General features: G+C 58.8%; 1 protein-coding gene across 1 annotated transcript in view; it reads left to right on the top strand.

Annotated features, from left to right (window-relative positions):
- COL13A1 (collagen type XIII alpha 1 chain) overlaps window positions 1-14,079 on the top strand; it is a 78,969-nt gene that overhangs the window by 14,744 nt on the left and 50,146 nt on the right. The window contains exons 6-12 of the mRNA XM_036091182.2: window positions 404-430; window positions 1,478-1,504; window positions 5,924-5,950; window positions 6,047-6,073; window positions 6,870-6,896; window positions 9,894-9,959; window positions 13,536-13,643. Coding sequence (XP_035947075.2) covers window positions 404-430; window positions 1,478-1,504; window positions 5,924-5,950; window positions 6,047-6,073; window positions 6,870-6,896; window positions 9,894-9,959; window positions 13,536-13,643 — 309 coding nt within the window. The remainder of the gene's footprint in view (window positions 1-403; window positions 431-1,477; window positions 1,505-5,923; window positions 5,951-6,046; window positions 6,074-6,869; window positions 6,897-9,893; window positions 9,960-13,535; window positions 13,644-14,079) is intronic.

The following is a 14,079-nucleotide window of genomic DNA, read 5'->3' as shown; positions in this document are numbered from 1 at the left end:
GAAAGCGACTAGCTCTCCTTTTTCCCGGGCCTTGGTGCTAGCCCGCCCCAGGCTTTCTAGCAACACCTGGTTCACTTTCCACTCGGGGTAAGGAGGAGGAGGTAGGTCTGTGATCGCCGTGGTGACTGTCATCCCTCAGGCTGTCCCTCGTGCTGGGTGCTGGACAGGTGGCATTTCGTTCACTCCTCACAAAGACCCCTCGTGGAAGATTCTATTATCCCCATGGTAGGATAGGAAACTGAGGCTTAAGCTTACCCATGGTCATACAACCAGTAAGTGGTCAAGCAGACACTTGAACTCCAACTTGGAGTCCAGAACCTGTGCCCTTAAACCCCGCCCCGGGCCACCTCTTTGGCAGGAGACCTGTGCTGTTGTCTTGACGCGTGGCCTCTTTCCCTTTCAGGGTCCCATTGGGCTCGATGGCAAACCGGTGAGTGGACCCTCTCAGGCTGTGAGCTCCTCTCCCTCGCTTGATCCAGGTCACTGACCCTGGGTCCTCAGTCCTTCTGCAAGACCCTTACTCGGTGGGAGAAACTCCAGAGAGAATGGATGTTCCTGGGGCGGGAAGTCGTTGCCAATGTGAGGTGGGGAGGGGCCGTTGGAATGAGCTGCCCCAGCCCCCAGTGGGCCTCCCCTGGGCACAAGTCCACGGCCGCCAAGCTGGGTTCTCAGCATCTGGAGCAAGAACTACCCCTAGAAGCTGGTGTTTCTGAGGCGCCCTTCGAAGGGGCTGCGGTAGGGGGTGAGGCGGGGAGGCAGCTGGGAGGGAAGACGGGTGGAGAGCTCAAGCTGCTGACTTGAAATGGAGCGTGGGCACCGGTCCACACCTGCTCCCCAGCACCACCAGGCAGCTGCCTGCGCCACCCTGTCTCCTCGGGTCTCCCACCCTGGTGGACCCCCCACACACCCATGTCCAGATGGAGTCTGTGTCCCCACTGTAGCTCCTCTGTCTGTCCGTTTTAATCCTTTGGGCTTGGGTCCCAGACCCAAATATTCATGCGGGAAGGGAGACCCCGCCCCACTCCTCGGAAGGAGTGAGCTGGGGGAGGGCTGGACCCCTCTGATGTCCTCAGAGATGACAATGGAAGGCAATGAGTGCCAAGCCCAGCCCCATGCACTCGTCTCGCCCCGGAGCCCAGCACCCCGCTGTGAGGGCCTGGCCACCCACCTGGTCAGTTCCCCACTGCAGGCCAGAGCTGAGCACAGCGAGGGGTCTGGTGGTCTTTCCCACTCAGCCCCCAGGACCTGGCGTGCCTCCAAGCTGCCCCGGGTGTGTGCATGGGGCAGGGGCTCTTGAGGGGTTGCCAGCAAAGGGGGACGGGCGGGTGACCATGCCTGAGCCAGCAGGTCCAGGACGGGGAGCAAGAGGACAGGTGAGGAGGAAAGACGTGTGCAAAATGAGCAGTGGGTGATGGAGGGGGCAGGGCGGGGGTTTCAGGGTGCAGTGTACCCGGCGCTCACACTCTTCTCCTTCCAGGGCCACCCCGGACCCAAAGGGGAGATGGTAAGACCCCAGCTTTCCTGCCTTCCCTTGAGGGGTGGGGGGTCAGCCTGGTCTCAGCCAAGTGCCGCCCTGCAAAGGGGGCCCACAGGGACCGTCAAGTGGCTGCCCCCACGGTCACTCCCCAGCTGTATGCAACGAAACCCCTAGGTCCTCACATCAACGCAGGGAGGAGAGGTGGGCAGGGGGCTTCTCCACCTGGAAAATGAGGAAAAGGAGGTCCGGAGAGGCAGGTGCTCCCAAACTGCCACGCCTTTGCCTCAGGGCTGAATGTAAACTGGGGGGAGGGGGGGAGGAGCTCATCTAGCTCTTTTTCTGCAACCGGATTTCCTAGCGCTGGCCCTGCTGGGGGCTGCCCCAGGACTCCAAGCACTCCTGTCCCAGCTGGGCACAAAGCCGACTTGGAGAGTCAGACGGTTGTCCCCACCTTCCTCCCAGCCCCTTCCACATTCTGCAAAGCCTCGTAAAGGGATTTCCTGTCTCTACAGTCTCCCCCAGGCAGGCCACTCCTTCCAGAAGGGAGAACCTCCCCTTCTCCAGGGCCGCCCCCTCCAGGGGAGGGGGCCAGTTCTCCATGGAAGGGATGGGCCGTTCAGAGTAGATGGGCCAGCCCCGGGCTGGGATGCTATCCAGCCTCCCCGGGTGGTCATCTCTACACTGGGAGGACCCCCCTCCTGCAGAAGGGCCTGGAATGTGCAGCATGGCAGGCTCCCCGCGTCCCTGTCCAGGCCGGCTCTGGTGCACGTCTTGCTCCAAGTGCAGGCATGAGGACACGCTCCGCTCACAACCGGGGTGCGGAGGTGGCTGACTTCGTGGATGGGAGAAGGAGACCTGGCCTTCGCCCCAGCTCCCCCTAAATTGCACTGGACCTTTAGCAACTCAGCACCCTCTGGGCTTCAGCCTATCCAGTTAACTCAGGCCCAGCTAACATTCATTGAGGGTTTTCTATGTGGTGGGCACGGAGCTAAGTCCTATGCGTGTCTTATCTCCTTCATCCTCAGCAGAAGCCTGTGCTCCAGGTCCTACTAGTAGCCCCTTGACACGGTGGAAACTGAAGCTCAGAGAGTCTAAGTAACTTGCCTTAAGTCACACAGCTAGGGAGCATCAGAAACAGGATCCAAACCCAATTCTCTAATTCCTTCCCTCCACATTTTATTGCCTTTCTCCCTCCTTCTTTCCCTCTCACCTTCCCTATCTCCCCGCCTCCTGCCTTCCCTTAACACATTCTTACTGAGTATCTGCACTACGCTGGGCACTGTGCCAGGTAGCGGGGGTACAGACAGGAGTAAGAAAGACACTGTCCTTGCCGTCCTATAGCTCACCATCTAGCAGGGGAGCATGCAGTTAAACAATCAGACACATCATTAACAAATTACCTTGGCAGTCGTTCTATAAAAAGGCCGTGCCAGTTAGCCTGAGAAACCCCAGCATAACAGCACCTCACCCAGGCTGAGGGTCAGAGAGGCTTCCTGAGAAAGACGTGAACTGCGGCCCAAGGGATGAGGGTTTAACTAAGAGAAAAAGGAATGGGAAAGAGCATTCTGGACATGGGAGAACAGCACGTGCAAAGGCCTGAGGCAGGCAAGTCCTTAAAATAACCACAGAAAGAGGGCAATGAGGCTCTGGAGGCCGTGGGTGGGAGAGCTGGCTTTGGAGCCCAGGTGTCCGGCCAGCTTTCCTGTCCATCACGGCCAGCCCCACTGCAGGTGCATGTCCTGTTGCCCCTCCCCTGTTCCAAGCATTGCTCAGCACATGTGGGAAGCCGTGGAGACCAAGGCAGGAACCCTTCCATGCTGCCATTGTTCCAGAGGCATTGGGGTTTAGATGCCAGGAGTTTGGGGTGCTTCCTCCCTCAACCCCTCCCTGCCACCCTCTTCCCCTTCCTAGTGGCCTGACACTAACCGTAACACAGTCCGTGGCAACCCAGAAGTAATAAGATGGTCAACTAGGCACTGTTCTGTAATCCTTGTAACGGCTTATTATCCCCACTCTACAAAAGGGGAGATGGAGGCACAGAGGGGTTGAGTATATTGCCCAAGGCTACACAGCTTCTAAATCACAGAGCTGGGATTGAGACCCATGTGGTGGGGTCTTACCACATTCCTTTCTGCTGCCAGAGCCCTTTGTCTTGAGGGAAAGGAACCCTTCTATGGGGCACCTCCTCTGCCATCCCACTGCCCCACCCCACTGAACCACCCATGAGTCTCCCCTGTCTGTTTGGGGGACAGAACTAACTTGGGGGGGGAAGGGTGAGGTCATCCCAAGTCCCATGAGCCCACACCAGTGTAATAGATCCCCTGTCTGCCTCTTAGTCATCCATCAGAATCTGACAGGCCCCAGAACCATTAGGCTTCTGTTTGGCTTGGCACTGGGACCCCGCACTATTAATTCAACACGCTGTCTAGTGTAATTAGCTTGGCCTGCTTATCATCTGTCTGTCTCCCACTCACCTCCATCCCCAGATGGTTTCCCCTCTGCTAGGCATCCAACATGGGCGGCTAGGGCTCACTCTCACATGCTTAGCCAGTGTCCTCACCTCAAAAGGGGATCACCCCTGCTCCACCCACCCCACAGGAGCCCCCAGAACTGAATGTAAGCTATAGACAGGATCGGGGATCCCACAAGTGCCAGGAAGGAGAGCTGGGACTCTGAAAGCACTTCTTATCCCATTGCTCAGAGCTGCCCTAAGGGTGGGAGGATGTCATTAACACCAAGCGCTCACGACAGTGCCCGGCACAGGGGAGGGGCCAAGCACCTTAGCGCATCACCTGTGACCCATCTTACGGGGGCAGCCGCTACTCAACTAGAGCTAATTGGTGCCGTGTGTTGTTGGACCTTGAAATATTTAAGAGAAACTTGAAATCCAGATTTGTGTTGTACTCTCCTTGCTCTTAAATGTTGGCAATCCACTGAAATAAAACTGTGTGGTGTCAACGCAATACCTCTGGGGACCGCTGTTGTGCCACGGGCCACCATCAGGGACATCTGGATTGGAGGCTCCAAGGTCCTACAGCCCCAAACCTTTGTGTTGCTGTCCACAGCCGCTGGCCCTCCCCTTCTCATCCCTTGCCTCTCTTTTTCATGAGAGGGGGCGGCCCGGTCACCTGCAGGCTGCTTCCCTGCCAGATGCGGCATGTTCTGTGGGCCTTATGCTGAACACCTGGTCAGCCGGATGGGCTGCGGCGCCCCATGGATTGTCCCAAAGGCCACTTGTCCCCTCCCATGAACCTGCTGGGAATTTTCCAGTTTGGTGGTTGGTCCAGTTGACAAGTCGGGGGCAAGAGAGGCTCTTCTCCCACCCACATGAGCCCCTGCAGGAAGATCCCAAAGAGACGGGTCCAGCAGGTAGATCCTCAGGATGGTGGCTGGAGGGGACCTCAGGGCCCCAGAGGCTGAGACACTGCCTGTGGCTCCAGCCAAGTCTAGAAGCCCTGCCTTCTGAGCCCCAGCTCAGTTCGGAGAGTGTGGCGGAGTGTAAACAGCTGGACCTTTGCAGTCAGCGGACCCTAGCTCTCGTCCCAGCGCCCCCCGCTCACTGAGCCACAGGGCCCCGTCTCCATCACCTCGTTTAGGAGGTGGAGCTGACGTGAGCGTCTTCTCCGTGGGCCAGCGCGGGTGTGAGTTCAGCACATCCTGAACACCGGCCTCGGAGCGGGTCCTCAAAGCACAAGGCGCGTGTCCTCCCCTCTTCCCTCCACACCAGCCTCAGGTCAGCTCCTGAGACAACCAGCTGAACCCTGTGTCCTCCTCAAAGGACAGGGGTCCACCCTGAACCCAGACTTCTTTCTCAGCCCTGCAAACTTGATAAGACACCCCAGAAGGAGCCCCAAGACCCCTTTTGTTCCTCTGAGGGGCCCAGAACATGGCTCAAGTCGCCAACATCCTGCTTCCTCTCTTCACCAAAGGTTTCTCCAAAGCCCCCCGCATGTACCCCGAAGCCCTTCTGGCTCAGTGGGTTTCATGCTGAGGCAGTGCTGAGCAGAAGACAGAATGTGCCAGGGTCCCCTAGAGGCTTTGGACCTCTACTTCTTGGCTCCATGAGGAGATGGCCATGCGTGAGGCAGGACAGCCCACAACAGCAGAGCACCCCCTGAGGTGTCCATGCAGCCTCCTTCGCTGCTGGCCCATGAGGGGACGATGGAGGAACGAGGAGGGATGGTGTCTTCTCTTTATCACGGCCCTGTGCGGGCACCAGTCACCTAGTCACACCCACAATGGAAGAGGAAGCTGAGACTTGCTGGGCGGGCCACACCACCTAGAACATCTCGGGCACAGGAGGACCAGGCCATGGGTGGTGGAGGCCAGCCTTCAGGACTCTGTGCATTAGCCCTGGGCCCAGCACGATCCCCACCCGGGGCCCACACCTCTGCCCCTGCCCGGCCTCGGTGCGCCCACTGACCTGTGTGTGTTTCCTCCCTGCAGGGCCTGACGGGTCCCCGAGGACAGCCGGTTGGTACCTCGCCCTCAAGTTCCCCAGCAGGGAGGCTTCGGGCCCCTGGGGCCTTAGCTTCACTTTCTAACTCTGCCATTTCTGTCTCTTCATAGGGACCTCAAGGACAAAAAGGAGAAAAGGTAAGCCTGATAGAGGTTTTCTAGAATTCTCATCACAGGAAACTGCCTCCCTAACGGTAGAAAGTGGTCCAGAGCGGTTATTTTCAAATGCTAGTGTTTCTCCCCAGAGCCAGGGCATCCTCAGTGGTGCCGCAGTAGGGGAGAGAGAAGAGGGAGGGTGCTCTGGAGGAAGGGTGGCTGGGAGCCTGGCCCTCCGCAGACTCCTTCTCTGCCCAGCATGCTTCCTGATGCACCGCCATGCGCCTCTAGGATTTTGAGGTGTCCCTTTGTAAACCACTGGCTTGACTCCCTTCCTGGCCTCGTACATTCTCCATTTCCTTAAATTTCTAATGGAGACTCTGCTGGGCTGGCCTTGGGCGAACGGTACCGGGACCTGGCACCCCCAACTCAGAGAAAGCGTCTCCGAGGGCCCACAGCCCGCCTCCATGTCTGCACTTCCCATCTAGGGGTTCCTGCTCAGGGCCCTTGCGTGGGCCCACCCAGAGGGTCGAACTTTCTGGAAGCTACCTCCAGCCGGGCATGGAGCATAACTCCTGACTGCGGTCATGGCAAGTGGGATATGGCAGCAGAATCCTGTCCTGTGTTCCATGGGGCCGTGTCCAGGCGTGCCTTCGGGGTTTCTTCTCTGCTGCCAGCCAGGGGAGAGGGAGGGAGTTAGTTCTCCTGCCTCAGACAGTTAAATCCAGGACCAGTGCAGGGCTGGTGGGTGGAGAGTACGTGTGGTCCTGAGGATGCTTCTGAGGCGCAATTTCCCCAGAGTGCCTAACGCCCTCTTCTCCTTCCCTCCGTTCCCCAGGGTCAGTGTGGAGAGTACCCACATCGGGTAAGTGAACCCCTAAAACTGACCCATCCCTGGGGCACCGCCCGCAGCTCAGCCTCATCCACCTGGGGCCCCCAGCACCCACAGAGGTTGGGGAACAGAAGCATACACCCCCTTCTGTACTCAGCAGCCACAGAGCAGCTGTGGGGGAGGGGGAGCCGGCCCCCAGGAGTGTGCCCGGTGGTCCTCACTGGGAGCCTGTGTGGACCCCCTGGCCACCAGCGCCCGTGTTCCCCCACCCGAGCGTGTCTCCGGGTGTTTGCGCCTGCGCTGGCCGGCACGCAAGCCTTCCAGCGTGTGTGTGCATCTGGGACTCCGGGTTTCTGGCCCTGCGTCTCCTCTGCACATCCCCTCTCTGTAAGGCCGTGCAGCTGTGTGAGTCTGTGGGTCTGACTCCCTGCCCGGCGTGCGTGTGTGACTGGGTGTGCATGTCTGGCTGCCTGCCCCGGCTGAATCAGAGGGACTTTTGGGTTAGTCATTGCTGCAGATGACCCAAACCTCAATGGTGGGAGATAACTGGGGGCTGGTTGTATCGATTCAAGGATAAAGTCTCTGCTTTGCCTCCTTAGGACTAGAGGAGGCCTTCTCCAAAACAGGGTGGGGATTTCTGAGCTGGGATGGTCTCCCGGTCACCCCCAGGCCCCAGCTCCTTCCTTTGCTTTGCTTTGTCCCCAGATATAGAGCCCAAAGCCTGCTGCAGTCCTACTAGGAAGCTGCAGATGTGGGCACCAGTAGTAAGGGGTCATTCCTGGGACAGGGAGGGCGAAGATGTGGGCCCTCCGGTGAGAGCCCCAGTGAGCTGGGACCAGAAACATGTCACTCTCAGACCCTAGTATCTTTGTGTGCCCATCCCTGTGCCACGGGCCTCACTGTGCCCAGAAGCACACACACGGTGTGGCTTCCCTGGCTGCCACCCCATCAGGCAAGGAGACCGAGGAAGTGGAGACAAGTGCGAGTCAGGCTCAGAGTCAGCACGGCTCCGGAAGGCCACCGGGAGGCCTTTCTAGCAGTGCCCCGCCGCTCGGACTCTGACCCCTGGGTTCCCGGGCTAGGGAGAGGCTGCAGGGGGTCTTCACCACAAGCAGCTGGGGCAGGGCTTGAGGCCAAAGCCGGGCTGGGCCCCGGGCAGGGCGCGCCGGCCGGTAGCCGCACTGACAGCCCGTGAGCGGCGTGTGCTCTGGGGACGCAGGGGCCCTGGTGTTCCAGCCCGCCTGGTCCTGATACAATAATAGAAGGTCAGCTGTGTTGATTTGAAATGATGGACTCACAGGATTGTTATGTTACCCGAAAGAAAGACAGCATCCCCCGGCACAAAAGACAACACAACAGCAGACACGTAATTGGCAGTGTGTCATTATCCGTCCTTAGTGAATGTGTGGGGGGTGGGGGGGGGAGAACGGGGAGGAAGAGAGCGAGAGAGCAGGGATAGAAGTCTCCAGAAGCACCTTGGCCACAGAGTGCAGCAAAGCTATGACCGGCCATGGCAGGGTAGGGAATAAGTCAGGCAGGGGTGAGAACAGGTTTGGGTGCTCAGCTGTTGGACAGAACAAGGCAGCGGGCATCCCCCTGTTGATCTGGAAGTGGGTAGGAAAGCAAGGGCGCAACTAGGGAGAGGGGCCTGTTGGTTTTCCCAGGGCTCCGTGGGAATGGTGGGGGTGGCAGGCCTCCAGGCTCACAGGATAACGGGAGATCCAGGCTGGTCCTTGCCTCTACTCCAGCCTGCAGCATCCCAGGGAGGGAGGGAGAGGAGGGGTGGGGAGTGGGGGGACGGAGTACCCTGGGACAGAGAGCAGGGCACCTGGTGTCTGTGGGCTCCAGCACTCACGTCCCGGTCGCCCTGTCTCTGCCACCTCGGTCCCCTCCCACGCCAGGAGCACCTAAGCAGCACTCTTTCGGCTCTGCGCTCCAACCAGATCATTACCCTCAAGGTTTGTGGATTCTGGAAGGTCTCCGGGCCCCTCTCTGCTGAGAGACTCCCTGGACGCAGAGCCCAACATTGCACGTCCCCGGGCCCCACAGTGGGAGGTGGCGGGGCTCTCGGGGCAGCCAAGGCCCCTAAAGGCAGCAGGGACCTGGAGGGCCACAGTTGGGCTCCCAGTTCTCAGCCCGGGTGGCCCCCGGTTCTTAACACTCATCCCAGGGGCCACGTGTGAGTTAAAACGCTTTCAAAAGCAAGAGGTCAATTATACACCATCTTTGTTGTCACATGGGCTCTAACCACTTCCTAAAGCCGCAGGGCACTCAGCTTCCATTGGTAGAGAGACTGGAAGCAAGGAGAATTTCCAAAAATGAAAATCACATTAGATAATGTGATTGAACGTTGCCTCCCCCCCCAAAAGTGGTTGAACATGCTGGAGACATCCTGGCCCAGCCTTTATTTTCCAAACCCACCAGCCCCAGTGGGAGACCTCAGCAGCACTTAGCTTGCGCTCACGCTGGCCACACCCTCGGCCGGCTCAGCCCCCGGGAGCCCGACTTGGCACTGTCCTTGACCATCCTCCTCAGATTCGCTGACGCTAGCCTTTCTCGTTCAACCAAAAAAAGAACCCAGTGGTTGCCACACACCAGCCTGGCTTTGAGTACCAATTTAGCTGGTCCTGTGGCTCCCGACCAGAGCCTCTGCATCTGCTGCCCTCAGCCCAGCAGCCCCCGTCCTCAGCCAGGGACAGGCAGGGCCGGCAGTGCAATGGTGGGCTGTGGGTCAGGAGGCCAGTCTCCCAGTCAGGGCGTGCTGCTGGCCGACACCCCCAGGGCCACACTCCACCTTCGGGGATGGTGTGCCATCCAAGGGCAAGCTCGGCGCTGCGCCCCCTCAAGCCGCGAGAGGGCGCCATCCACACCTTCCCTCCCTGTGCCTCATGCCTGCTAATCACTCTTCTCTCTTCCTCTCCTCCCCTCCCACTTGGCCACCCTGCCTTCCTGGCGACATTCGGCATCCTTCTGAACATCTGCGATCTTTGGCCTTTGCCCTCTGGCCTTCCAACTCATCTCTCTCCTCAGCTGCTGCCTCTCCTCAATTCAGTGCGACTGGCTCCGCCCCCAGTCATAAAAAGACGGACCTTCCAGGTAGACACCTCCCCTTTGTCCAGACCACGTGTGGCGTCCCCAGGGGCTTGGCAGGTCTCCGGGCCCCGACGGGCCAGCTGGGACAGTAGACAAAGGCAGAGCCCCACTCTACTTCAGTTCAAGTCAATTAGACAGAACGGGACCCGTGAATGTCACAGATGCGGACATACACAACCCCCGAGCCCAGGAGATCCACCAACACCACACACCCCTGCTCCTCAAAACAGTGACAGCCACCACTGGGTGGTGGGTGCCAGCCACTGGGCTGCGCCTTTGACAGGTCTGATTTCATTTCATTCTCTCAACCGTTTTATGACTCAGGCACGATCATGCTTATTTCACAGATGAGGAGGAGTCAAGGTTCAGAGACATGAAGGCAGTTGCCTGAGGTCACACACCCAGTAGATTGCAGGGCACCCAGCTTCTCGGACGCTTATGAGCTGTGGGATTGGGGGCAAATTGCTTAACCTCTCTGTGCCTCCGCTTTTTCATTTGTAAAATGAGGGTATTGACCATTCCTACTGCATAGGGTTATTGTGTGTGCAGAGCGCTTCGGATAGCTCCTGGCGTGGTTCCAGTGCTATTCTTAAATTGAGGCCCAGAGGAGTGAATTTGTGCCCAAGATCCCACAAACAGCGAGAGGCAGAATGGGAAGCCGGCAACCAGGTCTTCAGACCCCACATTCGTGGCTCCCTCGGTTGGACCTACACCCTTTATATTTAGAAAAGGATTGCTTAGCACCTGATCACTTGTCGCCTGAGTTTGAGGAGTGAGGGAATTTGCAGAGGGAATGTAGCCCACACCCAACAAGTGTAATCATTGTGAGCAACTGCTTCCTTCTTCCTGCCTTACGCACCCAAGGAGGCTGGGATAGAACCAGGTTACAAATAACAGAAAACAAGAGACCGCAGAGCCAGGGATCCAGGCATAGGCATTGCAGCTGGATTCTAGGCCAGGCGGCCCACGGCTGCCACTTACACCCCCAGCCCTCCTTATGCTGTGCAGGGGTTACCCCCACCGTCGCGGGGATGCTGGAAAGGGCAGGGCTCTGAGATGTTCTCTGAAAGCCGGACAGCAGGGTCCAGAGCCACCATCTGGCCATACTCAGGAGTCAGGAGCCCAGAGGCCAGCAGTTCAGGCTCCTGATTGAATGAGGCTGAAAAATCCCTCCAATTAACAGCTAAAAATACAGAAGGACACATGATGCGTGCGCTACCCGAGCCTGCGTATCCCATTACAGCAGCCAGATCCTCGAGAGCCTCCGTGTGCTCCCAACGCCGACTCCAAGCACGGCTCTTCAGGGGGCCCCCTGGCAGCTCAGAGAAGCACCAGCCCCCGCCCCCGTCACCTGCCCCTACCTGTGTCAGACCCCATTCCAGAAGAGCTGTCCTTGCTTCTCAGACTGGCCGTTCGCCTCAGTCCCCAGGAGCCACCTCCTGGCCTTAGTTGCATTAGCCACCTCCTGGGCTCCAGGCGCTGCGGTAAGAATGCCACATGGATTATCTGGTGTATTGTCACACTGGCCACCCGGGGGTGCAGGGGCCGTCATCGTCATGCCCACCTTACGGATGAAGAAATTGAGAGGGTGCCCAGGATTCCATCCAGGCCCCTGCACGTTACTCTCTCCCTTTTCAAGAGCAAGGCGTGGGCGAGCCAGAACTTTCTGTGCTGCCCTGACCTGTTTTCCAAAGCAGAGAGGGAAGCGTAGGGGCCCCTACTCTGCTGCAGAGTCTGCCTGGAGATTAGGGTTTTTCTGCTGCTGGCCATCATGGGACATAAAAAGGCTTGCCCATTTCCTATCAATAAACCAATATTGTTTTACAGGCTCTGTAAGACGCTTAAACATTGAGTCTGACATTTGCTGAAAGAGGAAGCTATATGAAATATGATGTACTTAGCAGATGGTGTTGGAGGTCATTTCCAAAGTGCAGAAAGTTGGACAGTGAGCAGTTTTTTTTTTTTTTTCCTGGGGGCTTATTTGGAACGAATAAGAACAGTCTGGAGTTCCAGGTTTGGGTCCTGGCTCCCCACGGAATTCTCCACGTGACCTCGGTCAGGGAGCTCAACTTCTCTGAGCCTGTTTTCTCTTCTGTGGAATGGGACTCGTGACCCACTTCTGCCCCCGCCTCTTCCTCTGTGCCCTTGAGTGGCTTCTCAGAGGATGCAGCCCGGGCCCCAGCATGACCACGCTGGGTGCCATCTGCGCTAGGATGTCCCAGCCCAGCGAGGTTCTGGCAGGTGCTGCTGGAATCCCACAGCTCCCACTCTGAGATTGCTCTCCCCTTGTTTCTACTCATCTTTTCCTCCCGTGGGGTTGCAGCAGGAATCCTCAGCCCCCTGTTCCTGTCACAGAGGGCTGCTGAGAGCGCCCCGGGAAGGCTGGCCGGCCTGAAGCTCCAGCCGGCCGTGTCCCCCTGCATCCCAGCCTGGAGCTCACACGCCTGCCAGGCTGTTCTGCTTTAGTCAGTCTGCAGGGATCGGCCCCTTCTCACGGGAGCTGAGCCCAGACGGTCCCTGGAGAGCTCACTTAGAAAATAACATGACTGCTTCGGTCTAGATCTAGGAGGACTCTGGTTGGCCCCCGGCCCCATGATGTGGGTCACATGGACCGGGCTCTCTCCTCCTCCTGAGGAAACACAATGCCACCCCTAGCTCCCTGGGCCCTCGGCCCATCCTGGACACAGGCACAGTGGGTGACGAGGGCTGGGCTCAGAGCAGCTGACTGAGGAGTGGGGGCAGGGCAGAAGAATACTAATCGAGACCCATGTAGGCATACGGCACTTGACAGTGTCAAAATCAGCCAAGCTCAGGGTTGCAGACTCAACTGTGCTCTGAGGCCAGGCACAGATGACGGAAGTGACAGAAGCAGGCCTCACGCAGAAAGGATGGGGGAGCGGGGGCTGAGGCACCTGGGGAACCCAGGCCAGACCCGAAGGGTGTGACTGCCCGCGGGAATGTGGGCCCCGAGCTCCAGGGCTCCCAGTGTGACATCAGAAGCCCCCAGTCCAAATGTTTTACACAAGATCTTGTGCCCAGTGGTTTAGTGAACCACACCAACTTCTGTGGCCTCTGAGCTAAGGACCCCCTATGACACTCAGGGCCAGAGAATCAGACAGCAGAAACAAGGGACTGCTGCTGTCGTTGAATGCCTGGGAGGCCCAGCGTAGACAGAGGATGTGACCGCCACACGGAGGGAGGGGCCGAGGCAGGCTGGGCTGAGGACCTGGGCCAGACCCCCAGCATCTGAGCGGGCCGGGAGCGTGCCGGCGGTCGGGCAGGGTCATCTCGCTCACTCCTCTGCCTCTGCCCCAGCAGGGCTCTTGCTCTGGGACCAGCTGCTTGTGCAGCAGGTCCTCTCTGGACAAACCCCCAACTCTTGGGGGCCTAGTGTCTTGGCCATCTCCTTGCTGCCACTGGTCCCTGCATGCGGTCACCACCACAGCATCATCACCACCACGCCACACCGCCTGCCCACCAGAGCCCACCACGGGGCCTTCACCGGGTGCATGGTACTGGGGCGGGAGCTGCTGCCCAGCCCCAGGGCTCTCCTCTAACTCTTGTTTCCACCAACATCAGGGTGAACAGGGCCAGGCTGGCATCCAAGGCCCGCCGGGGCCACCAGGCCCCCCTGGACCGAGTGGACCTCTGGGGCCCCCGGGACTGCCAGGGCCCATGGGGCCACCCGTAAGTATCTTCCTTCTCTCTCTACCACCTCCTCTTCCAAGATTTGTCCCAAGAATTCTCTGGAAGCATCCAAACCTTACATCACTGATGAGAACCTGGATCCCCACCCAACGGTGGAAACACCTTAGCAAGGCCACTGGACATGGGTGGCTCTTGCAAGAAGCTGCCCATCCCTGCCACACTCACCTGTTGTACTCTGGTTCTGAAAACCCAGCTCTGGGGCCAGGCCTCAACAACAGCCATCGACTTCCAGGGAGGAAATCGCTAAGAGGCTGCCCCTTTTGTGGCTTTAGATTCCCAGGGGTGGAATTGCTGGGTCGTGCTGTGGGCCCAGGAGCCAACAGGTGCCCCCTCCAGGCAAGACAACGCTCAGGCAGGAGTAGGTCAAGCCCAGGGTCCACCAAGCCCCCCCTCTCCAAGCCCTGGCCAAGAGCCC

The sequence above is a fragment of the Halichoerus grypus genome, chromosome 7 (genome assembly GCF_964656455.1).
Source record: "Halichoerus grypus chromosome 7, mHalGry1.hap1.1, whole genome shotgun sequence".
Lineage (NCBI taxonomy): Eukaryota > Metazoa > Chordata > Mammalia > Carnivora > Phocidae > Halichoerus > Halichoerus grypus.
The sequence above is the reverse complement of the archived record's forward strand: the minus strand, read 5'-3'. Positions and strand labels throughout refer to the sequence as shown.